Source organism: Candoia aspera, chromosome 2 (genome assembly GCF_035149785.1).
Source record: "Candoia aspera isolate rCanAsp1 chromosome 2, rCanAsp1.hap2, whole genome shotgun sequence".
Taxonomy (NCBI): Eukaryota; Metazoa; Chordata; class Lepidosauria; order Squamata; family Boidae; genus Candoia; species Candoia aspera.
Window position 1 is genome coordinate 42,653,706 of NC_086154.1, and position 27,783 is coordinate 42,681,488.

Here is a 27,783-nt window from a genome sequence, read left to right on the forward strand (position 1 = left end):
ATCCCTGCACCCCTCAGGCAGAACATAAAATCATATTTTATACTCCATGGTAGAAAAAAAACATCTATATCCCTCCCTGTGCCATAAGTTTTTATTTTTGAAGAATACAAATACGTACACTTATCTTAGTAAAAGCTGCATTTTTAATGAATTTAACAGTTTACACAACATAACATTGCTTATTTATTGGACTTCTCTCCATGATGCACCATAGTTTAAAATTCTTTTATGTGATACAATTTTTGAACTGAAGCATTTAGAACACACACATTTGGACAAAATGAACTAAACCCAAGCCTAACCTCCTCAAGCTAACCCAACCAGAAGACTGCCAAAGAGATCCATGGATTAAAACTATTTATTCTAATAGGAATTTCACAAAGCACAATAAACTAATTGTCACTGCTATGACAAAGTACTTATAAACTAGTAATCTAACCAAATACATTTCATTCTATGGCTGAAATTAGTGGCTTACCGAATAAATAGAAGATTGTAATAGACTGTTTCAAATTTATTTGGGATTATTTTAGAATAGACAAATGTGGGGGATGGCAGAATGTTTTTTCAAGGGAAATGCCAAAATACCAATTATTCCCCAAGATTAGTAGAGATAATTTCATCTGTTATACTGCTTTCTCTGATGACTAGAATTATATGCATTTAAAAAAAAAAATAACACATTACATGTCTTGGGAGCGTTGATGCACAGTGGAATAAAACAGATTTTTTACTATATGAACTATTTATAAAAAATGCAAACAAACCTCAGCGTTCATGTTAACAATTAACAAAATGCACTAGTATCTCAACTAAGTTAACAGGAGATGCTAGCAAAATTATCAATCATACATTCAGCTGTGCCTGAGTGTTCATACAAAACCACTAAAACTAAGAAATTCCACTTCTGCAATTCAGAAGTTCCTCTGGAAGAAATTTTTCTACTTGTTTGAATGGACGAATAGGTTTTCCCAACTTTGCATAGAAATCATCAGCTATGACTCGCCTCCAGATGAGGTTCAGAACCATAACTTCAAAAATACACTTGCGTGCCATTCTAAACACGTCAGGATTAATGTTCACACCCTGCTGTTTACTATTTCTGCAGCGACCACTATCTTTTATGGAAGTTTCAGAAATGCATCACCTGTAGTACTAAAATACTACAATCACATATTACTTATTTACCCGTGTCTTTTGGTATGCATTATGAAACTTCCAATAGGTAAGTGGACCAACAGAGAACAGTTTAAACAGCAGGGTTTAACCTCAGCAACCACTCTGAGTGATATCTTGTCCTGAAGATTTGGTAATTTCCATTGTAGTGAATACCTGCAAGAGAATGAAATAGCGTAACTAGATTAAAGCCCTAACAACAAAGCATATAAAAGGTTTTGGATTTTATGTAAATACATATGAGCAGCAACATGGATACCCATATCTCACTCCTTAATCTCTCTACTGATTCAATGTAATCAGAAGGGAACTCTAAAGATGCTGAATTAAATATACAACATCTGTGATTACGGAGAGGACTTAGAGGTAAACAGACAGGAAAATGGGTGGATATGCATCTCTGTGTGGGAGAATGCCTGTGCATGGCATGAACATTCTCTTGGTATCAATACTAAGCTGCGTTTCATTAAAAAACTTTACTCTTGTTTAAGATTAATGAACTATAGTATCTTGCCTCCTAATATAATGGCATGTGGGAAAGACCTTGGAGAATGGGCGAAGAGACACTGCCAAGGGAATGGTCAGATAAGAGACAGCATAGCCCGCAGCTGGACAGTAGGAGGGGCAAGAGGCTCAGAAAAGACTTTCCCTAGTTTTTTGAGCTGTAAAGGAGATGGGGGGAGAAATGTACTTTCAAGACCTGCAAGATTCTGTTACAATACCGTAAAATGGAATTAGCGTATGTGGTCATGATTCCTATCTGGTTTACCCAGCAAGGCCAACACCTACACAACCAGTATCTCAAACTAAAATGAGTATTATAGCTCTAGAAAATAATAGGGTGGGGAAAAAAAAACTGCTGCAACATGTAGCTGTAACAGGAGTGGCTGTTTAAAGATGGTAGATCTTAAGAAATAGTTATAATAAAGAGAGGAAAATCAATCTAGGAGTTTGAATGTATACGCAACATCTTTTAAGCAACATTTAAACAACACTGTAATTATTACCTCTGCGCAAGTTGGATGTATGCCAATTGTTTCATCAAGTAATTCTTTTGTGATACCACATTTCATTGCAGCCCCAAAACCTTGGGTTATTTCCCCAGCATTAGGTCCGAGAACATGTAATCCTATTACACGGTTCTGTAATTAGGAGGTGTGAGGTACAGGAAGAGTCAAGAAGATAGATCAGTTACTTCATTTTCTCCCTTTTCACTACTACTCCACTAAGGAATGATGATCAAATTTCATATGCCAGCACTTAATCTTGCTGAAAATAATAGAAACTTTTAAGCTGTACTTGTCTTACTTCTACATTTATTTGAATTTACCTACAAATACTATATAAAAATGTTCAGACTGACTAACTGAAACTGATTTAGAACATTTGCTTCCTTAAAAAAGTAGAACACATAAGATCGTCTGGTCTTCTAAGGTAATAAAAGAGCACTCAAAGAAAATTTAGATTGCCTGGTAAATTAGGAACAGAAAATGAAACAAAACTGTATCGTCCATACTCTGTGCATTTAGATTAGGTTTTTTTTCTTAAACCAATAATCCCAAACTAGAAGACAAAATGGAACTTTTGGGGGGAGATGGGTGGTGATAAAAATTTGATAGATAGATAGATAAATAAATAAATAAATAAAATAAACTTACTTCAACACAGATTAGAAAGTACATGGAAAAAGCAGAATATGGGAATATAATTTGCCCACGCCCTTTTAAACCAGCTGCTATAGAATAGTACCTGTGAAGTTAAATTCTGTATCGGCACACATAATGCACATAAAATATATATATTTAAATTTAGATTTTTTTATCCTGCCTTTATTATTTTTATAAATAACCCAAGGCAGCGAACATATGCAGTATGAAACTATTCAAGTTGAAAGCATGCAGTCAGATTTCAAGGTGTGAGTTACTTTAGTTCAACTTCTACATCAACTTGTAAGACCAAATGGATTATTTTGGAATCGAGTCTTCTTAGTGGCTTTAATAAAATTAATAAGCCAGTGTGTTGGAAACCCTGAGTTTGTATGTATATTAACAATTTTATATATAACTGTATTTCAAAGCAATTATATAGATTTGGATCAGGAATTTTTAACAATAATTTCTAATAGATCACAGGCCTTTGAAAGAACTCTTCTGTTCAAGGAAGGATTTTGTATCTAACCTAGAGCAAACATTTCAGGATTATTGTGGATAGCAATAGAGCAATTCACATAACATGACATTCATTTTTGAAGACATGAACATAAATGTTTTAGAGCAAAATACATACATTGTTAAGCTTACTGCATATTACTTTTGCATAACAGGTATTGTTGTCTCTACTGGGTATTGTCCATTCAAGTGGCCAGAAGAAACTGTGATATACCTGGAGAAAAACAAACTTCAGCTGTTAAGATTTTTTTTTTAATCTTCTACTGTGTTTAACTATCATGGACATTTGCTTTCTAAAACTAGATGTCTGCACGGCAGAAGTCTAAACTGTATGAAGAGCAAAGCATGAAATCTTCTGCCTTCATTTTACCAAAAAGATGACTACAGTGATCCCATTCTACCAAAAAAAAAAGTATTCAGAATTGCAGTTTTATTAGGAAGATTCCAAATAAGGTGGGGTGTTAATGGAAAAAAGATACTTTCTGTGGTGAAGGAATACTCTCTTTTGACCACTGCAAATCTTTAGGCAGGAGAAATTTGGTGAGCATCACAGAGCTTCATTTCTTTTGGAAAGCGAAAATAGAGTATCCATTATTATACAAAAACACACATCTAAAGGGGGAAAAAAAACTAGTGCATAAAACAGCTGTCTGATCCTGGAATGTGCTGTGCCCTCACTTCACCACAAGCTGATCCCATTCTTTTATGGGTGCTTTCAGGTAGCGGAAGTATACTTTATGAAAGCAGAACGTTCTGAGAAAACACCATGCTTATTTGTATCATTTTCAATCACATAAAAAGCAATTTTTTGATCTACAACACACTTGTAAATAATGTACAAAATGCAGTTTATTATTTCAATAATAAACTGTTGTCATCAGACAAGTACAAATGATGGTAAGTTAACTCTAGATGGGTCACACAACTGGTTCTTTGTTTTATATATATATCAAATTATATTTTATTAATTTTACAAATACATTTTTAGTCATCTAAAGAATGCTACATTTCACATCCTTTCAAGTTGAATGGTCTTTAAACTTTTTTGAGCTACCTATTTCTATTTTCAATGTTCTTATACTTTACTTTTGCTTTTGTTATCTTCAAGAACTGATTGTGTTTTCCCAATGTGATCTGAGGCAACACTCTATGCGTCGTATCAAGTGTTCTGGTACTTCGGTTTTTCAGTGCATTCCAACATTTTACTGACTTGGTCTTCAATACCTGCTCAGTTTCTCTCATGTATACTTCCTTGCTGGGTGACGCTGAGTTCCAATAAATGACATCTTATTGCAGTTCTTTTGGTTTTTAGGTCACTGTTTTGTTCCAATGTTTTTGTATTCTATCTTGACTCACAACCAGGTGAATTTTGTACTTTTGGCAAATGCTCATGATTTCTTCTATGTATATTCCCCTCTAGAGTAGGGGGGTAGCGTTTTATCACAATTTATTATTTGGGGGGTGCATTTATATTCAAATTTTCCTTGGGGGTAATTATTTTTTTCCTGAATGCTTGTTTTATGGTTTAATTTTCCCATATCTTATCTTATATCTTGTATCTGATCTTAGCTTCATACTTATTATCCTGATCATGCTTTTTTTCTGGGTTGTCTGAATGATAATTGAAGTATTAGTTGGTAAGGATTGACCTTTTGTAGACATTAGCAATGAGCTGTGTTTGATAATGTCATTCAGGAAAAAAAACCATTTTCCCTCTGTGAATTCCATTACTGGATTTTGTTGATTCAACAAGCAATCAAAATGGAAATTACTGGCTCAAAACACTTTGCAGAAAAGAGCACTGAATTGAAAGAACATGGAATACAGAATTCTTTAGGCAATGGGGGAAAAACAACAACTAATCATGTAACTCCTCACTGGAGTACCAATCACATGACCTACAGTTAACTGACTGCTACCTGATCACAACTGGCTTATTGTTGAAATGCTGAATTTTGTATATCTATAATTGTGTTGTACATTAAAAATCATTTTTTGTGACTGAAAATGCCCAATAAATCAGATTCAATTAAGAACTACTGCATACATTCCATTCCTTACAACAGACCATGTTGTTTTATACAACCTAATTAAAAAGTGTGAAGGATTACATGGCTGGCTGTGTGTGTTATATATATATATTATATAACTATTTTCAGATGAAAAGTTTCAAGTGCACCTCTATATTATCTTGTCCAAATCGTTCAATAGCTTGCTCTTCTGGTAAGCCACAACAACCATATTCCAAAGGTGTAAACACTGTAGTTGGCACATTGACATAATCACACTAAAATTGAAAGCATAAAATAGGACTCAAAACATGTAGGAGCAATAGCAAAGAAGTCAACAACTGTATTAGACACTAAGCATTTCAAGACTATAGCATAGATACTGGTCTACTCTATAGCAGAAAAAGCAATCTACATTTCAGCCCTTTTAGGAATGTTAGGTAAAGTTTAAATGCATATTTAAATTTTATGGAACAGAAAAAGTTGAGATATTATGACTCAAGCTTATTTTTCCTTCTTTAGCAGTGACTCCAAACCAGGTAGATTCTTATGTAGCTTTTTAAAAGAGTGACAATAATTACTGTTACATACAATGTTGCCAAATTTTGCTATTTCACTTTAAAAATATAGCAGATGATTCCTGTAGCAAAAAATTACAATCATTACTAGTATTTTTATTTTAATTATTGCAAATCTTAATTTTGTTGCAGATCTTAAGTCTAGAAACTTTGATGTTTTGTTGTTTTGCCTATTTGTTTCTAAGCAGGTTGGCCTCACGTCATAATACAATTTAATTTGAATTTTGAATGTGAGATATTGCTGGAGTAACTATCTAGAATTCCAGTTCTATTCCCATGAAAACTTGTATAATATTGTGCAGGACCTGCATTAGGTTAAATTCAAATAGATAAATAAAGTCTTGTTAGTAACAATTTGAAAAACAGCGGCTAATTCTGTACTGCATTTGAACTAAGTTTAGAATCTACAGACAGATTAGTTGTACTTTCCACCAAAACTGTTAAGCTTTATCCTAAAACCTCATGCAATAGCTCAAATGAATTTCAAGATCCTGAATGAAAGATTGCCAGCCTTTTGTTCAAACTTAAAAGTCCTTCACTACTGTCACTAGGAATATACATTTACCTTTACAGAACCTCCTCCAAAAAGTCTTCGTGCTAATAGCTTGCCAGCCTGTATGGCAACTGGTGTAAGTTCTGGCTTTCCTTCCAAAATATCCCCAATCCCATAGACGTAAGGTACATTGGTTTGTTCTTCATCATTCACAGGTATTTTCCCATTCCTTGTTATGAAACGAAAAGGTAACCGTTGAAAATCAAAGCTCCAGTATTTGACCGCACTTCTTTCACACACACACACACACACAAACACTATACAGTATGATACAGAGAAACCACACTGCAGCTTAATAGTATTTGACACTTAGTAAGCCATTCTATGATTCATCTCCATAAAGAGTGCCAATAGGGCAACTCGTTCATCTAAAGATTTATGCTTAATATAACACATTAGCCAAGCAAATAATAAAACGTTCCCAAAGTAAATAATTTCAAAGTGTTTCTCTATAACAAATTAAACATTAATTTAAGGAACTGGGATCTCCTGCTTCATTCGTAATACTTATCTAAAATCAGCAAAATAAAAAAAATCGAGAAATCTCAAAATTGAAAACAATTTTACATTCTCATTACTGGTAATAAAAACTGCAAGCATTCTGTCGTAATCTAAACTTATCTCAAACTAATTAAGATCACAATGCTTAAGATTCAGTGGTACCCTTATAGTTCAGGACTTCTAAGTAGGTATGTTAGAAGATACCCCTCTGCTTTTTAACAGAATTCCAAACAAGTATTAATAGGTTCTCAGAGAAGTAAAACAGTTCAAATACTTACTTTTCATTGATTTTCACACCAATTTTATCCAAGCCGATACCTCTGGTGCAAGCATCACGGCCAATAGCTATCAAAACCTGCACAAAATGAATCATCATCAAACTACAGTGTGGCAGTCCTGCATAGAAAATCTTTTTCATACTCACAAGAACAGTTTTGTTTAAAAACACTACAGATTATGCACCAAAACAATTTCAAAAGCTTAGCAAGTTTTCATCACTCATTTCTTTAACATTATTATTGGATAGATGTTAGCATTTAGATAAAAGGGAGCAATCCAATAACAAATGTTCAATGATTTTTGCAAAAACTGTGCAGTGGCAGCTATTGCTAATCTCTAGGCAAGGATTCCAAGGATTTAAGAGCGGCCAATCCTACCAACCATACCCATAGAAATGTTTAAGTGGCTTACAGTGTTATATTCGCCTTCAATAATTTGTGATCCTTCAGTGGATTTTGCAGTTACTTTGAGTTTTCCGGGCATGCCATCCTCCAGCTTTATAACCTGCGTGGAAGAAGAACAAACAAAACCTACAGCATACTGCATTGCCACAGTCTTTATTCTGATTTATATATTAGCCACAGCAAATTAATCCCTGATTTATGCTTATCTATCTTATCACTCAATCCTGGAAAGAAAACAAAATCTTACACTGGGGATACTTACCTCAACAGGAACAAACTTTCTGATGAATTTTACTCCGTGTGTTTCCATGTAGGCACCTGCTTTCTCTGCCATTTCTTGATCAAAGCCACGAAGAAGGATTGAGCGCACCATAACTGTGACATCCAAACCCAGGCCAGCAAGAAAACCTGCACATTCCAGAGCTACATAAGAAGCTCCCACAATTAGAGTCCTTCCAGGGCAGTAGGGAAGGGAGAAGAGGTCATCGCTGAAAAGTAGTAATATAAGTACAAATTATTAAAAATTTAAAAAACCTTTCCAACAAATTGAAAAAGTAATGATTTCATTTCAACTAACCTTGTAATACAATATTCTCTGTCTCCTGGGATACCCAAATATCGTGGCCTTTCTCCAGTAGCAATAACAAATGCCTGAGCTGTGTAGAAAGTTTCTTGTCCTTTTCTATTTGTTGCCTAGTAAAAAGAATTATAGCATCAGGTCTGCTGTCCTTCTAGACATCAAATATTTTCCAAAGGCTATTTCCAGCAGCATATATTTATCATGTCCTATTCTTAAAATGTTTTATATGGAGCATGAAACATTCAAAGGTTACTATATTCTGCACTTAGAACAATCATTTTGAGTGTTCTGACTTAAAACAATGAGGTCAGGACAACATATGGCTGTTTCAATCTACAGTGATTCAACATTACCTACAATTGTATTGTTTAAGACAATACAGTCTCCAATTGCAAGATAGGTTAAAGAATTTCAAGTTTTCCTGAACCATATTCACTTTGACCCATTTAACTAACCTTTTATTCCTAGTATTAAATATACAGGTTGTATCAAAAGTCAGAGCCCACAGGCCAATCACAATATTTTATGATGTTTTTTTTCAAAGAAAAGGTCACTGTACTTAGGAATGTTCAAAGGGCATGCATCAAATGAGTAAGGAAATGTTTAGAAGGAAATGACAACCAATTCAAGCATTTAATGTAATTTATATAATAAATTGTTTATGGGGCCTGACTTCTAGTAACACCCTATACACACAACTTATTTGGGTAGATCAAAATTTGTATAAAACTTGGTAAGTACCTTGATCTTATGTGGTCCAATAAATTCTCCATAGGCATTGAGGTATGTCACAGTCTTCTCACGTAAAGCCACCCGATATCCCCAGTTCAAAGATCCTATATAATTTTGAATTGCTTCAATCATGGCTTCCCAATTGTGTTTAACTGAAAAGAGATACAAGTATCACTGGTAAAACAGTATGCAAACAGATTTCAGATCCAATTTATAGTGAGCTTGTACGGCACATTGCAATATTTACCTGCAAAATGTTTAAAACCCAAGTACTTCAGAACAAAGAAATTAATCATATTGAACACACACACACACACACATGCATATATATGAATAATAAAGAGTATCCATTGTTCTTTAAGAAGCAAAACCAAGTTTCTACAGAACAAGCCTATTTGGGCCAGACTGACAAGTTTGAGAAGATTCAATGAAGAGAAGAGGGACATGCTATCACAGTTTCTTAATTTGTTCTATACCAAAAACTTAGTTTTACATCATTTGCAGGATTTTACACCCTAGCATCACCATGTGTTCTTAATCTGCCACATAAATAAATTCACAAACCTTGCTGATCATACTCCCAGCCAAACTTCCTTGAATCTTGCAGTGCCTGACCTAATAAAGCTGTTTGATGCATCAGCTTCTTGGGAATGCAACCAACATTTACACAAGTGCCACCAAGCCCTGAAATGGAAGGTGGAATTTTAAATGTTTCATTTAATATTAATGGTATTTAACAAAAGTTATCATACCATCTAGCCAGGTTTATGTATCCTAGCTGCCTTTTAACATGTTAAGAATAGTAAACTAATACTTCTGGAGGAAATGAAAAATAAGTTGGGCCAAATCATGATACATTACATATCTTTCATTTGGGAAAAAATGACAATTTAGGACAACTTTGATCATATGCTTTTACTTTTCCCCCACCTTGCCATATAATATACCTCTCCATAGAAAAAAATGGAATTGAATATACTGACTTCCTGTTACTTAGAAACTTCTATACAGTGCATTGACAGAAAGTAATTTTATTCATCTTAAATGGAATAAAAAATGAAGATTGTTCAATTTCACTTATGATAGAAATTATGAGACATATTACTTTGCAAACAAGTGGAGCTATTTTCTCAAATGTTTTGAAAGAAGATAGCCATCCACCTTCAATCCTAGCAACAAACAACACAAGTTCCTCCAGATCTTATTGGACTGTAGCCTCTATCATCCTTCAACACTAACCATACTGGCTAGAGATGATGGAAACTGCAGTTTAACTTCCAGGGAAGAAATGGCAGACTGAAGATGTCTCTGTGAAAAGCAGAACCAATGACTGCAGTGGAATGAAGAGCCAGTAAGTACACCAGCTCTTCGTAATTCCTCTCCGGCAGAGTTTCCTTCAATCCTTAGCAAAAGAAGTTTTAAATACAAGTTTAAGGACTTAAGTACTTTTTGGGGGAATAAACAGCAAAAGGGTGGTTGAAACTTTGATTTTAGAAAGTTACAAATGGCCAAAGGGTCCAGATAAATTTAAAATAAGATTTTGGAATTAATTATAAAGAATCCTTACTGTGGGAAAATGCTTTTGTTCTAAATTCTCTTTAAAAAAAAGACTTAAAAATTAGACACTTGAGGAAACTAGAAGGAACTAAAGATTACAATTAAAGGAGAACACTTAAATTCAACTTACAAATACAGAATGAACCAAATATTTTAACATTAGACATACTGAATATTTTTGAACAATGGACTCAGAAGTTAATTTTAAGAGTGTCTGTCTCTATAGATAGACTGTGTTTAAAAGATGTTATGGAAGAAGAACAACTTTTACCTGACAAGACTGAGACTGAGTTGAAAGTGGATTTAAATGACAGGCTACAAGAATGACAGAAAATGATGTTACACTGGACTTACAAAAGAAACCGGCTGATGTCTTAATAATTAATTATACAAATAATAAACAGAGAGCGATCTAGATAATTTTCCTATATTGGATTTACAAAAAAGGCTTGTTAAACCTTTGAAGAATTTTGTGAGAAGGGACAAAGAAAAAATGAAAAGAAATCAAGTTCTAGGATGTTATTTGAAGGGACTAAAGCTCAAGATTGTTAGAAATAAAATAGTGCCAAGAAAACTGCAGGGACTTGTCCATGTAGTCGCCAGAGTCAAGAGTGACTCATAGGTGTGCACAGACGTAAAGCTTATATAGTATCATAACAACAAGAGTAATACTTATTGTAAAAATGTTCAGGCCATTTAGCATATAAAATATGTAACATGCTGCATAATCAGGAAACCATATTGCAGGAGAAAGTCAAAGTATATCTAACTGCAAAGTGCCTATCCAAGCAGATTTAATGCACCCAGAAAAAAATATAAATTTTTCCATTTAAAAAAAAAATATTTTGGATTTTTTATCCCACCTTTATTATGTTTATAAATAACTCAAGGCAGGGAACCTACCTAATACAAATATTAGCCGTATGAGTAACTGCTTTTTATATGATTACAATCAGAGAAATGAATTTGAAAAAGAATTGAAATTATTATATTTCATAATATGCTGACCAATTTTTGTTTTCAAAGTAACATATGTATGTGAACTGATTACACAAAGTACTTTAATGAACCATCTAGAATAAACAGAATCAGGAATGTCAGCAAGTTGAGCAATAAGCGGCATTAATGAAGTTGATGCAAGCATGAGACGTACCCCAAGTAGTACCCAATGGTGTTGGTACAACATAGTCTAAGACCATGACCTTCTTCCCTAAGGTGGCAGCTTCCTGTAAAGAATGGGCAATGGATAAGAAGAATAGATTATGACATTAAAATATGGAATTTAAGAGTTATGACATGTAACAACAGTCACTAATTAAAAGACAAAGTCAAGTATATGTTTTCCCAAGTCAATTTAGCATTTATCAGATTTATTCAGAAGGATGACATTGAAGGTGGTTCCACAAAAACAGAAACAGAATATATAAATACAGACAGAAGTCCTGTGCAAAACCCAGCTTCCCCAGATAATTAACCTTGTATTGTTAAATCTAGTCAAAACCAATCCTGCAGATCTCCCCTTCCCCAATAAACATATGCAGTGACATGCTTGTGTATGTATATGTTAAGCGTAGGTACATGCAAAATTTACTGTTCTGAAGACAGTGTATTCCAGCCATTCCAGGGATGGTCCAGGAGGCTTCTTAAATTAATCCTGAAACCTGAAAGCTGTTTGCACTGTTCTAGATACATAAACTGCCTTCAGAGGATTAACTCTCCCCTCCTCCACAAAAAACAACAACAACACAGGACCACTCCAGAATGTTCTGGAGTTCCCCAGAATATTCTGTTCCCAACATGGAAGGTTTTGCATATTCCTGTATGTGTATATCTGCCAGAAGGTACACTGCAAAAAAAGGAGAAGATCAGGACAAACATCACTGTTATGTACTGAATTGATGACTTTTGGTTAAAATTACTGCCTATAAAGAATCAATTTATGAAATTAATCTATCCTCATCTGCATACATAAAACATTATCTCACACACAACAGACAAGAAAATGTAGAGACATTCTTGACCCTCCTTCCAGCAAAAGAAAAATGGAGATAAGGCAAGGGCAGGGAAGAAAAGAGAGAAACTTAATTTAGCATTACAAAAAGGATTAAAATAATTAGGAATTGGAAAAAGGTCTGTGGCTCCCAAATGGCTGGTGAGGGTAATTTTCAAAGGTATCCTAAGCAACTATCTGATGCCTTTTGCACCTCCTCCATTCATTTTCATTCTGAAAGATATAATTCTTTATTTTCCCCCAAGGCCTCAGATAATACAGAAAAGTGTAAAGGGCCAATTTTATTAAAAGAAAAAAAACTCTTACATTAGATGGAATAATTTATGCATGAACAATGTGTGCTGGAGCTTAGAAAGCGTAAGCCCGGCTTTGCAATATTGATTATGTGCCATCAGATCAGTGTTGATTCTTACCAACCACATACATAGATTTCCTCTACGACGATCTGCTCCAAACCTGGTCCTTTAAGCCTTCCGACAGTGCACCCATCGCTGCTGTAATTGAGTCCATCCACCTTGCTGCTGCTCATTCTCTTTTGCTCTTTCATTTCACCTTTTCCAGTATCGTATGTTTCTCAAGAGATGTTTATATAATGATAATTTGAACCTGGTCGTTTGTGTATTGAGTGAGAACTCTGGGATGATCCATTTGTTTGTTTTCTTGGCTATTCATGGTATTCTCAGGAGACTTCTCCAATAACAAAGTTCAAAAACATCAATATTTATTGTATCCTGCTTCTTCATAGTCCAACTTTCACTCCCACACAGTGTCACAGGGAAAACCATTGCCTGCACAATTCTGATCTTGTAGGTTAAAGACACATCCTGGCATCTGAATATCTTTTCCAAGGCTTTCATTACTACTCTACCAAGTGCTAATCTGTGGCATGACTACTGGTTCCTTTATTGTTGATGGTTGACCCTAAAAGGCAGAAGCTATCCAACACTTCAGTATCTTGTCAGTTCTAAAGCCGGCTGCAGTACCTGTTGTCATGAATTCAATCTTCTTATATTTAACCTTAGTCCCAGTTTTTCACTGTGCCCCTTGATTTTTATTACTAGAGCTTGCAGACCTTTGCATTTTTATACTTCTTACATACCATGTTCCCACTATAAATCAGTCTTCGCAGTTTTGGATTTTATCTGTATGGCAACATCAGCAGCTAAACAACATAAAGACTTTAATCCAGTCCCATCATAAACACCATTAGTACTCCAAAGGATTCGCAGCTTTTCCTCAGTAACATATTGAGTGCCATCCAACCTGAGGGGCCCACCATTCGACACTGTCATCAATCATTTTACATTTTCTCTCCATGTGATTTTCTTGGTAAAATATAGGAGTGATTTATCATTGCCTTCTCCTTCTCCTGTGCAGTATGAAATGATTCTTTTGCGGTGATCACTAAAGTGATCTTCCACCTCCAGCATCTTTCTATATCACTGCTGCCCAATATAGGTGCTTTCTTGCTTTACCTGGGCAGCTGGAATTACCTTCAGATAGGTAATGGTCACTCTTGGGATACATTTCTGGTGTTCATCACTCATTCCTCCCAGGAACATCCACCACCACCACAATGAGGCAGCACCACATGACGTGGGGCTCGGGATGGAGTGGGGGCCTTGCAAAATACAGGTCTGCAACACTCTAAATTGCTAACATTTCCAAGATGGATGGGGCTGAGGAAAATTATAGTTCAATTTGGAGAGCACCAGGCCAAGAACGGCTAATACATAAATATCTAGGACTGGTTGCTGGAAAATAACAAATGTAATGTACTTGTAGCAAAAGCTGATGCATAATACTGAGATACATATTCCACAGTATTCAGTGGAATTTACACATAGGACTCTATATAGGACTGCAACCTCATTCTCTTTCCCTCATAGCTTCTTCAGCCCTTTAAGGCTATGATATAAACAAAGAGGTTTGCATATTGGTTCAACATGTTATACCATATAATCAATAGGATAAATCTGAAGAGTCATTTTAAAAAACTAAAAAAGTAACATTGAGTACACACCTTGGAACAAGCAAGTCCACCAGATCCACCACCAATAACAATTAGGTCATAATCGTAAGATTCCATCGCTTCACCCTTTCCATTCCCTAAAAGCTTCTGCAATGTACCATTGTGGTAAGCCTGCAATAACAACATAACTCATTTAAAAAGTGGAATCCTTTATTAGTTTTACTAAACTTCAAATTCATAATCTTAGATTATATATATTTTCTTCCTTTTGTGGATGACTGTTTGATCCAATGAAGGCTTCTGGAAACTAAAGGGAGGTAACTTTTACAATTTCCCCTTCAGAAGTTGGGTGACCCTCTGGAAAAGTGGAGGGGGAAGGGTCTGTAGTAGAAAAATAAACTTGAAAATTGCCTTCATTCCATCTACTTGCTTCTCTGAGTAGAAAGACACTAGATAAGTCTCAAGGCTGATCATCAAGGTCTGCTTTGCTAATAGGATACAGCTAGCCAGATCAGCAACTATTTTGTATATCAGTGCTTTCTTGAGCTTTAAGAGATGACAAATACTACAAATGGAACATTTATTTTTAAGTAAATATTGTAAACTATAGCTTTACCAAAGAACAACACAAAAGGGAAATGTTAGGAAAGGCAGATAATACATTCTCAATCTACAAAGAAAAAAAAGAATTTGTTGTATGCGCACATCTTATAGCTGTGTGCATGCTATTTTTTACAATAATTAATTACAGTATAATCAGAATTTGCAAAAGAAATACTGGGGAAGCTGCTTAAAAACCTGAGTCACAGTTCATTTTCATGCATAAGAGAAAGAAGTTCAAGATTACTTGAAAAGTTTGATCACATCCACCAACATGGTTTCCATTTATAAACACATTGGGGACAGTCCTTTGGCTCGTCAGTTCTAGTAATACTTCCTGAATACTAGGTCCATCATCTAGAAACAACAAAGGGAAATATTATTTATAATGGTAAAGTTCATTGATTTATGGTGCAGCATAAAGAGCACACTCTGTTAAGATCCACTCTAGTAGTAAGCTCCCTTAAATTAAAATATCGATGTGTTACAAAACTAGGCTTGACAGAATTAGTAAAAAATATTTATTCAATGACTGTAAAATTGTTAATGCTCCATAAAAAAGTACGTAACAAAAAATTAGTTAACCTAAAGCTGAAAAACAAATATGTTTTGAGTCTGTCAACAAAATATGTCCTTTAGACTTGTAGCATTTAAATGCAGCTAATCTGAAGAATGTAGGCATTATGTTCCTGCTCTCATCCATTTAGTCATACTCCCCTTGTAACTGCCAAGTTCAGTTGGTCTTGGTCCAGACTTTTAAAATATAGTTTTGGATCCCGGTAATTAAAGAAAAAAAGGGGAAAACTGGATTCAAAGCATGAGGTTCATTTTTGCTTTTAAGAATGCCTCTGGGCTCATAAGGATTTCTAGAAAATAAAAATTGCAAGGAGTTATAAGTGCTTTAAATGAAGCGTGCCTTTAAAATATAACTAACTAACTTTTGGTATTATGTAACTTGCTTTCAAAAAAATCCAGATATGCCTACTGGCCTTAAAGGTTAAGGACCCATTAGCTCCAGTTTAAAATTGGCTTGATAAAATGAAGAACAGATACAATTAATCCAATTTTTTAAGGTTCAGATAAGGCAAAACACAATTAATATAAAAGAAAACTGAAGCAAAATCTCCCAAAATCTTTACCAAAGCTTCAAACTAAACAGGGAAGGTGGGTAGGAAAAAATGATTCAGAATTTCCTACAGCTTCTCTTCAGCTGGAGTTCAGCATTCCATTCAGCTAGCCCTATATACAAGAATCTATGTAGAATCACTTTCTTTGAAAGTATTTTCTTGCACTACAATTTTATTAGGAATCATTCCTAATATTCCATCACTGTATTTATAAAGCAAAGTTATGTATTTAGGAGAAAGTTCTTCTGTAATAAAATTGGGTCAATATGACTAGAGTCAACCACTTTTTGATTATTAGCTTATTAAAACAAGGGTCACTGGTCTGACATGGGCAGCTATATGAATGAATGAATGAATGAATGAATGAATGAATGAATGAATGAATGAATGAATGAATCACAAAATAATCTAACAAATAAAAATCTATTTTGCAGAATTAAAAATCTAGGAGTATACAGATGCAGTTCAAAAGGTTTCTGTTAAGCCTCCTCCTCACTGCATTGGGCATTTATACAGAAGACAAAAACTTGTGTGTCCCATCTGCCTGGTTTCTCAATTAATGTATACTGTAACCACCACAATCTTAAACAGATATCACCAAAAGATGAATAGCTAAAGAGATATATCAGTAAAAATACTGAAATATAGGACAGAAATTTTAGCCTATGAAGAAAGTTGTTCCTCTAAGTCTTGGGTATTTTCCAGTCAAGTCCTTATGACAACTGTATTATTTTATTTTATACTGAAAATACATATAGGGAGGAATGTAAGCCAAACTGCAGTACAGTATGTTTGAAAAAATATTTTAGATAACCATTTATTATTTTTCTTTTGGGGAGAAAAATCTGATAAAGATCTTTTACTTTAACATATGAAAGAAATAAGGCAAAATCTTCAGTTTAGGCTAAATATATGGTAAAATAATAAAGCCTATTTGCCAGTTATCTGCAAGTTACTTTTTATTCTGACAGTTCTTAATAAATCAACCCTTGTTGTTTATTTGTTTAGTCACTTCTGACTCTTCGTGACTTCATGGACCAGCCCACGCCAGAGCTTCCTGTCAGTCGTCAGCACCCCCAGCTTCCCCAGGGACGAATCCATCACCTCTAGAATAATCAATCAATCCTATCTATCAATCAATCAATCAATCAAATCCCTTTTCACCCTTATGAGTGGTGTCTTTTTGGGAGTTTGAGGGATATAATATAATATAATATAATATAATATAATATAATATAATATAATATAATCTCATCTCATCTCATCTCATCTCATCTCATCTCATCTCATCTCATCTCATCTCATCATTAAGCCAAATTAATATAGCTGAACAGAAGATATGGTTTAAAGCACAAGTTACTGCAAGTAAGACATGTGCTTATGCATCTCATACCGCCAGACTTAATACGCTTACTACAATTCTATGTTCTTGCCAATAACTGAACATTTTTTCTTGAAGGTTAATTATATGCTATGGTTCTCAAACTTTTTATGTTGGTGGGTACACTTCAAATTTTGAGAGCATAACATGAATGCTTCCACAGAATGTTGGCACTCCAGAAGAAGACACTTGTCACAACAGTCACAAATCATGCCTGGCTTACCAGAATATTCACTGGTACCCCCTCTGGTTTGCCCCCATAGAATGCTCCCTATCATCCTTGCTAGTCTTTAGCTTTGTTCAGAGTGTTCCCATATTCTCAAAGAAAACAATGACCTGCAACATGCCTCCATTTTTTTTCCAGAAAATGTTAGGGGCCTAGAGGCATTCTTGGAAGTTAAGATGATGCTAAAAGCACACTGATTTAGTGTTCCAGTTCCATTTTGGGGGACTCCACTTTAGGTTATTTTTTTAACAAGTTATCAAGTAACACACACACAATTGGAAAGGGATGGTGTAATCCAGGAAATGGAAGATATTCACAAACAGCTTCAGTATTACTTTTAAGAGCTATTTGTTCAAAATGAAGTCTTGATAAGTTGTAGCATTTTATTATAGATTCTGGTTGGAGGAAGTTTGTATTGTCTGTAGAGATTGACATTACCCTTACCAATCTTGTCAAGTTCCAGAGCAGTGTATTCTACTCCCAGAGAATTAAAGAGATCTTTCACCTGCAAAAAATAAATTTTGATAAGGAAATAGGAGAAGACATAAAACTAGAATTTCTGCTACTCTTGGAACAATGTTGCTATTTAAATTAAACAAGTATTTAAAATAAACAAGTGACTAATTAGTGATGGCTGCCTACAGTATTGTTTAAAATACACTGTATGTAGGGTTGCCAGTTCTGGTCTCTGCATATTTTTAATCTTTTTGTACAAAAGATCATTAACATGTTTTCTAAATATGCATGATCATTACAAAATGTTATTGGGAAAATGCCCACTTAAATAATGAGCCAAAGCATTTGGATGCAGATGCAACAAAGTATCTTTTATTGGCAGGTACAACTACAGTGATTGCCAGAGGATCGCAGAAGAGCCCTGAGGCTCACAAGGTTACAGGTTATATACCTTCTAGAAATGATACATAAGACTTACAAAAGCCGGGTAAATTATATCAAGACCTTTACTACAGGAATGTGGGATCTGATAACAACATGGGGTGACCTTCCTATGAGCTGACCCAGTGCCTCTACATTCTGATCTTCTAAGAAGATTCCAAACCCACTCTTTTTACTGCTACTAGCACCTTCTAACATAAACAAAGTCTTTTTTTTGTAGCCACAGAATATTATTTGTCTTTCACAATAGTTTAATCTAAGGTCTCATTCAAACACAATATTCAGTCTTCAGCAGTGTATTGAAATGGGCAGGAGTAGGGCCCAAAGTGAGCAAAACAAAATTATATATAAAATATTTATTTACTACAAGCAATTTCCTCCCACCAAATACTCCTGCTTCTGTTCTCATTGATCATTAAACAGTTCATTTTTTTTAACTCACTGTGACAGAACGGAGAAAACCGAGCTTGTCTGCCATCCTGTTACATGATTTCCCAGTCACAAGGACTGTAATTCTGACGAAAAATCTTTTTTTTTAAATAAGAATTTTATTAAGATTCAAGCAAAGATAGAAGCTACAGAAAAACAAAAAACTACAAAGAAAAAAAGAAAGAAACTAAAAATGTGTAGAAACACAACAGAAAAATTTTCAAAATTAAAAAAGAGGTGACTTCCAACATTCAACAGCAAGGATATACAACAATTTTCCACTATCAATCCTTTATATTAAACATTTATTTCCTTCCTACTACTATTCTATACATTCCTGTCTACTATAATAAAGATCAAACTAAAAAAATATATAAATTGTCTATCGCTGTACTTGAAAATACAACAATTTTAATAATCTTAATCATATTAAACACAAAACCAAACATTATTTATTATACCTTAATAATCCAAATCATTAAAGATAAATGAAATCAGTCAAACCCTAAAAGCAATCCAGATAAATATTCTTTAACTCTTATCCCACTTCAAAATAAACCAGAGCATTTACATATCCGCACAATGCACATGCTTTTTTCTTAAAAAAATCAAACAGCCCAACTGCCCCCCTCAAAAACTCCGACTTCTCTTCAGGAGACCTCCCATACATAATAACCCCTTCTTTTCCATGGCATTCCATCAGAAGATCAGTTTTACTTATGGCTTGCAACTTGATCTCTCCTTTTAATTTCTTCAACTCAACTATCCAATCTTCATCCAGCATTTCAACAGAAGTCCCGATCTCACTCTTAGAATTGCTGTTAAATTCCTCAGTTTCATCCACAACATCCCCAACCAGATGACACATTTTAGGCCTCATGTTTTCCACAATGTCCTGAATGACTTGCATAAAAACTTGGTAGGAATCAGAAATAATCTGTTTAAAATCCTGGTGGAAATCGGAGAAAGTCTGTTTAAAATCTTCCATGTCTCAAGCAGTAGATTATGGTGCCCATGGGAGCTTAACCAGCAAAAGTCAAAGATATGAAAGAATTTTGAAACGTGTTTACACAAGTGAAAGTGAGATATGCAGACAGTTCCCCAGGGAAAGTAGAAGCAGAAAACTGAAAGTTCAAAACAGCTGATTCAACGTGTAGGAAAATGCTAATATCTTCAAATCTAGTACAAAAATATTAACAGGGAGACAATTATTTACTCTTAATCCTCCTTAATATTTGGATGGAAAACAAAGTCCAAAACTTAAAAATATTTTTTTTAAAAAAATTGATCCCAAAAATAACAATAAGCACCAAAAGAACCTGCTTCTCCTTGCTGTAGAAAGCCTCTCTTAGGGTATGTGTACTTAAAAGAAATATAAATTGGGTGATTTAGATATGGGGTGGCTGGTCTTAGTGTTCCCTAAAGGCTACAGTGTGGCTTGGAAATGGTGACGTCTCAGCCTTCCGGCTGCTCTTACCAGTTGAACATGAATGCTGTTTGCGATCTTCTGGCTACAAGCATCCATCCGGAGGACAGATGGGGTGATTCCAGGTGTTTTCCTTTTTCCAGAAAAAGGCTTCTGGGCTTCAGGAAAAATCTGCCTGAACCCAAAAAAAACTTCTGTGTTGTCAGTTCTGCCCACTGAGCCCATGGGCACAGCTGTTCCCCACCAGAAGTCATGTCCCCACCAGAAGTCCTAATAATCTGATTCTGAGAAAAAGCTAAGGGAAGAACCAGATGAGGTTTTTTATACATACATAGACTCTCATGTGAGGAGGGAAGTTGAAGTAGGCTAAGGAGTTGGCAGGAAACAGTTGGAATCAGAGGAAAGCAGAAGGAGAAAAAGACTACCAAGCAAAGATGGGCTCTGACAGTCATGGACTGCTGAAGAGACAAAGATTCCTGGGTGGTTTAAGATCAAAGAAGAGGACTAGGATACAAACTACTATGCAGGGAGGAGAATGGCATGTCGGATCTGTTTACCAGGTGCAGATTTCTAGAGGGAAAAGAGGATCTGAAGAGACAAGAATATTGTGGACGTTCTAGCTATGAGAGGATGCCAATTCTAATTAAAGCCCTTGGTTAATTCTAAGGGGAATTTAGTAACAACTTCACACATAGCAACAACTTAATAAAGACATGCACACTGTAATATTAGCAGAAACAAAACTATTCCAGGTAAAGAGAGAGTTATGGTAGAGCAATTTGGCCATAAAACAATTCAGTACATTTCATTCTCCTCTGAGGTCAGAAGGGAGGGGAAAGTTCTGTATGCTTTAGCTAAATGCCACTTGTATAGTTATCTGAAACAATCACTCTCTCAAAGAAACCAATACTTTCCTATCTTGGATGTGTCATAAATAAAAGAAAATAAGTGACATTCATGTCCTTGCATGCTGTCTTCTGTCTGATGAATTCAAAGATCAAGTAAAGTTCTGCAAATGTTTCTAATTTAAGGAAATAATGGCTTCAAGTTAAAAAAAAAATTAAAAACTTCCATTGTTTCTGTTTGCAAAAATACCTTAATGGAAAAATGTATTAAAACAGAAAACCTATGATATTAATGGAGTATAGATCTGCTTTTATATGTATCACCTTTTCAGAAATAAGCACAATGGCAGTCAAAAAGCGCAATGTCACATGACTACATTGCTTAGCAATGGCAGTCCCAGTTGCCATTATAACCCCAGGACTGCACAGGTCGTTAAGTGAGGACCTCACATGACCACGACATGGGAAGAGGTGGGAGTCCCAGGGAAGCAGGGTGGCAGGTGAGAGCTGCGGGTGGGCAGGCACTATGGAGCATGGGCAGTTGGGTGGGCAGGCAGGCAAAAAGGCAGCGGGAGTGACTTTCAACCTCTTGCCTTGTGGAAAGCCAGCAGGGAAGGTCACAAATGGTGACCATAGGACACTGGAACCACTGTAATTCTGAGCTGGTTGCCAAGTGCCCAAATCGCGATCACATCACTGCGGGGACGCTGTGATGGCCGCAACTTTGTGGCCTCCTTGTTCAGTGCCATCATAACTTTGAACAGTTGCTGAACGAGTGGTCGTAACCCAAGGACGACCTGTAGGCAGCAGTTTGACACCTGAAAATACTGAAAGGTTTGAGAGAGGCTTATTTTACTGATTATGGAATAGAGGCATTAGATGCAGAAAATTAAATCTCCAACTTAAAACTACTATAAATAAGTTACATTGTATACAAGCACAACCATTCAATAATTCAACATATAGCAAATAAGCACCCAACTCCTTAGAAAAAAATTCTTTGAAATAGGACTAAATGTGTTATTATGAACTCTCAGTATATGAAAGGAGAACGAATTAACTGATGCTTGGTGTTTATATAGTGAACCCTATTTACCACCTCCATTTGGGGTGAATACATTAATTACTGATTTTATGTTTTTGGAATAAGTTAAAAAAAAGTACATTTGGGAAGATGATGCTTCTTAACAACTCAAAAACAGCTGAAAAAGTTCCAAGAATAGATTCTGACTCCAGAGAGAAAAACAAAATGAAGTTTGAGCTGGACAAACTGTTACAGAACAGCTGACAGCAAAAGAACTGGAGCAATGAGGACTGAACAGAATCATGCAACTCAAGACCAACTTACTACATATACTTTATTAAATCCTTTCTCTTCCAATACATACAAGGTTTCCCTTATCAACGCTGATGAATGAAACTTATAAAGACTTTCATGTACCTGATATTGTATTTAAGATGTATTATAGCTGTAGTAAAGGTAAAGGTTTCCCTTGACGTAAAGTCCAGTCGTGTCCGACTCTAGGGGGCGGTGCTCATCTCCGTTTCTAAGCCTTAGAGCCGGCGTTGTCATAGACACTTCCAGGTCATGTGGCCAGCATGACTCACGGAATGCCGTTACCTTCCCGCCGAAGCGGTACCAATTAATCTACTCACATTTGCATGTTTTCGAACTGCTTTGTGTGCAGGAGCTGGGACTAGCAACGGGAGCTCACCCCGCCGCGCGGTTTCGAACCGCCGACCTTCCGATGGACAGCTCAGCGGTTTAACCCGCAGCGCCACCGCGTCCTGATTATTATAGCTGTGCCAAGTATTAAAAAAGGGTACTGTACAAACATTGTTTGCGTAAGCAAAGCACCCTCTTCAAAGTGTTAAAGCACTGCATTCAGATAACATTTCTGTGAAGCAAATGCATCTATGCATCAGCACATATAAACAACTGAGGAAATGCAGCAAAGCAACAATACTGGTTCCAATTTGTGGTTTAAGTGATACTTAAGCTAAAATATGGCTAGAAGCCAGATACTATAATTTGTATCGAACACAAGTGAGGGAATAATTTGACTTGATTCCTTAGCAGAATCAGAATGTAGGGTCCTTTAAGTAGAACCCTAATCGTTCAAAAGGATTAGAATCTGAACTGTTTGCTAAACCAGTATTTGAAAGGTTCCAGAGCCAAAATATGGGATGATACTCACTACTGAGACTAGAGAAGTTCTACCGTTTTGTGCCAGCACACCGCGCATTACAAACAATCTCAACTGTAGCCCAAGCAGGGCAGACATCACTATTGTATTAAATTGAAAGGAAGTAGGAGGAAGAGCCTATGGTTTCAATTTCCATACCTAAAAGACATCAGTATTCCATTGCAGATGGTGCCAGTCAAGGCAGATTGCAAACCAAGCACCTTGATAAACAGCTAAAGGAGACAGGCTAAGAGTAGTGGTAGCAAGGAGGAAATGTTTTAATTATGGGAAATCAGGACCTTTGAAATTCCAATATCAGAAATAGAAAGGCAGTTAACTGACAGACAGCAATAGTTCAAATGCAGTCTTTCTTCTTCTTCCAGTGCCAAAATGCTATTGCCAGTTGAAAGAAATGGAGGCCACTGGAAGCTAGACTATGACTGGATGGAAGGCTTTTATTGTTGATTTGACCCTGGCTATATAGGATTTGATGAGTTCTTTTCATATCTTGGGGGGGCACCTTCCATTTGGCCAGAATTTGTATGATATATAAGAATTAGGAAGATTCATGAGATTAAGTGTTGATGATAATGCCTGCTCACATGGTGACTGGAAGTTGATTGGAATTTTTTTTGGTGGAAATAATCAAGATGGACAAGACAACTCAGAAGAATCTGAAAGAGTTTGCAAAATACAGTGGCAATGAGTCTAGCAGCCAATCTGTTCATTGTAGAAAATACAATCATCTCTCTCTCTATATATACACATGTAGATCAAGCCAAGGAGCAGCAATTCAATACAATTTAAGAACTACTGTTTTTCTTTTATTTATTTATTTATTTTTCAAATTTTGCTACTATTATTCTCTGCCTTCTATTATTATCAGTGCTGCATATATAGAAATGTCTTGTAATCATTATTTTTGAAGATTCATTATAAACAATTATTTATTCATTATAAATAATTTTATTCTTGTAATGTTTTAATTGATTAACTTATTGTAAACCACCCAGAGTCCCTCCTTGTGGGGAGATGGGCGGTAGTACAAATTTGAGAAATAAATGAACAAACACCCCTTCTTCTGGATTATGAAAGAAAGATAGCAAATACCCAAGGGAGCACAAGATTATCCAATTTAGTTTTTAAAACAGTTCAAGTGTTCTAGTAAAAATAGTTTCAAAGTAATATTGCAAACTTTATTTTAACACAACTATAAAAACAATTAAGGCTTCTTAAGTAGATTTGGGAGTAAGTAAGTCTGAACTGAATAGATATGCCTATCTATTCAGAAGTACACTTAACTGATTTTGTTTCAGAGGTTCGGGAACATTTGGAAGGTAATAACATTAACCCACATTTTGTTCAGTACTAGGCCAAATAGACATTCTGAACTGATTCTTAATCCAATCAAGCCATCAGAAAGAAACCTTTAAAGGTTTTTTAAAAAAATGTCATTAGTAAATGAATAGGGAAGAGCTCATGGAGTACCTTTTTAAGTGCTTGAGAACAAGATTCAGTAAAATCCTATCTAGGAAGGACTTCTCCCCTGTTCACAGTTCTCACTGTCTACTCAGCAAAAGGACTGCATCTCTCTATTTTGACTCAGGGAACACTTGCATATCCTGAAACCCTTGTGTATAGCCTCTAAAGCTCTTCTCAAAGTTATTTCACAGCTGTGAGATTAACTATGTTTAGTTATTTTAATTTTAATTTAATTACATTTAGATTTTGATCTGGTTCCACCTGTAGTTGAAATGCAGCCATTCAGAAGCCAAGCATGGCCCTTGGCCTGAAAAAGCTTGTGCCTTTCTGATTTACACCTAGACTTTCTTAAACCTAAGATTTTTCTTATTCAGTATAGCTTCTTCCCTATGTTGCCTTTCAATTTGATTTTATATTTCTGATCTATGAAACTATAAATTACTGTTCTTTCCTTGTATAATTTCATTCTCTTTATTCAACTCAAATTTTCTGCTTCATTAGATATAATGCAAGGAGATTAGCATATTCTAGCCAATTCTTATTCACATTTAGTGATGTCAAACATATCATGGTGATATTTCATCTCCACAAAGTTGAATCTCTACCATGACTCATTATATTAGCTTTTTCCTAGGCCCACAATGATACCCAGCAGAGTGCAGCAACATATTAGCAAGAATTGTACAAGACCATTTATTGTACAAACAGTGTCACTTAAGAACAAGCTGTAAGTTTCCTCATGGATTTCCAGACTTTCCTTTGTATAGAGTATTAGTTTGCAAAATTAGCCACAATTAAAACATGTGTGGCAACAAATAAATGATTGCTAAATTAATGGAATCATGAATGTTTGTAATACATTAAAGCTCCACTTCTAGCAATTGGTCAGAGTAGCATCAGAGGAGGGATCTAACATTCCATCTAACTAATTTGTTTCTCTGCAATATGTTTAAACATATACTTATTTGTCTAAATTAGAAACATTTACATTAACTACTGCCACACTCCCATCCCTTAATGATCTTATTTCCATCAGGAAAGTCTCTTTTCCAACAGCTTGAACGTGGGACTTCAAAAATGACACACCAAATGAAAAAGCTTAATAAGAAAAATAGATCATATTCTAATCCATACAATTACCATTATTTTAATTTCCACCATACAACTATTTCACCTTCTCTCTTCTGAATATTTTAAATCTTTCTGAACATCCTAACATATAGCATAAGAATGACAAGCTATTTAAATACAACTGGAATTTTATGTATAAACTGCACTTGTCAAACCACAAACCCTTACAGCCGGACACACTTACTCTACGTCCTTTCAATGAGATTTCTTTCCAAAGAATGTGCCGCACAACATTCCTTAATAAGGACTTGGAAATCCTGGCACCCTGATTCTATCTTGGATTTCTAGTTTTATAATTCCCTTTAGACAAGACTTGGCAGGCAAAGGGAAACTGGGCTCCTTATTTTTGGGGGTGGGGGGGTCCTCCTTCGATTCAATGTTGAATCCTGGCGACTGCCTGGACAAATCCCTGCAGTTTTCTTGGCAAAATTTAAGAAGAGTTTGCCACTGCCTTCTTCAGAGGGCTTAGAGGGAATAACTGGCTCAAGGTCACCCAGCCGGTGGGACTAGAACTCACGTCTCCTGGTTTCTAGCCTAACGCCTTTAACCACTACACCAAACTTAACGCTGCCGAACTATTCTTTTGAGGCCTTCACTACGAGGTTAACCCGGAGGCCCAATTACATCACTCCCGCCCGCTGGCCGGGCAGGTCTTCGCGGCCAAGCCTTTCCTGGCGCAAAAGCGTGGAAGCCTCAGCGAGGAGGGCCCAGCCGCGCCGTACCCCATCCCTCCGGCTAGCGGAAGAGGCTGCTCAGCGCCGCCGGGAGAGAAGAACGCGCTCACAAGCAAGAAGAAACGGGAAATCGCAACGGAAGGCTCTATACGAGATACCCCCGACCGCCCTGACAACAGCAGGAATCGAACCAGCGGCCTCTGCTAAAAGAGAGAGAAAAAGGTCGTTGCCACGGCAACCCCCGCCTCCTCCCACCCCGCCGCCCTCACCTTCCTGCAGAACGGACAGTAGCTCTTGCTGAAGATCATCACCCAGTGGGAGCTGATCAGGCTGCGGACGCGGAGCTTCAGCGCATCCCGGTCTGGGAGCCGGACTTGACCCGGAGGCGGCATGGCGGACCCTCGCCTAACCCTGACGGAAGCCGAAGAAACAGCGGTCACCAACAGATCCCAATTGCGCAATCGCCTCCTTTTGGGTGCTCAGCTTTTAGCCTTGTGTCTGCGAGAGCCCCGCCCTTACCTCCGCCTCTCGTCCTCCTCCTCGTCCAATACGAAGGGCGGGAAGGCGGGGAAAGCGGAGGCTTACCCGGCTGTTCTTGAGCAGGCGAAACCGGGGAGGGCGGCCCCGCATCCACAAGGGCGGCCAGACGGAAAACGCGGAAGTACGGTGTGGTTTGTAATTTGCGCTGCGCATTTCCCTCACCGGCATCTGAGGCGCATGAAACAAGGGACACGAGCAGCACGATCAGGGAGCCCCATCGAGCGTCGTTCTCCCAACTAAATGGTGGGAGAACATTTGGGTTCTGGCTTCCCCCGAAGTAAACCCCTCTGCGTTCGGTGGGACTTTTTTCTAAAATACT

At 36.3% G+C, this 27,783-nt stretch overlaps 1 protein-coding gene across 2 annotated transcripts; it reads right to left on the bottom strand.

The window, feature by feature from the left end:
- Window positions 1-674: 674 nt before the first annotated feature.
- TXNRD3 (thioredoxin reductase 3) lies at window positions 675-27,401 on the bottom strand. Of its 2 annotated transcripts, none has more exons than XM_063291678.1 (16): window positions 27,194-27,401; window positions 18,299-18,359; window positions 15,368-15,477; window positions 14,572-14,691; window positions 11,691-11,763; window positions 9,545-9,664; window positions 8,990-9,132; window positions 8,246-8,361; window positions 7,931-8,156; window positions 7,676-7,768; window positions 7,264-7,340; window positions 6,497-6,653; window positions 5,524-5,631; window positions 3,463-3,558; window positions 2,184-2,318; window positions 675-1,332 (listed from the first exon to the last, which is right to left on the bottom strand). In XM_063291678.1, exons 1-16 carry the CDS (start codon window positions 27,314-27,316, stop codon window positions 1,270-1,272), a joined length of 1,821 nt encoding a protein of 606 aa, XP_063147748.1. In that variant the 5' UTR covers window positions 27,317-27,401; the 3' UTR covers window positions 675-1,269. The 2 variants fall into 2 exon arrangements, with proteins under 2 accessions (XP_063147748.1, XP_063147749.1); XM_063291679.1 differs by lacking the exon at window positions 27,194-27,401 and adding an exon at window positions 27,035-27,123.
- Between the last annotated feature and the right edge of the window lie 382 nt (window positions 27,402-27,783).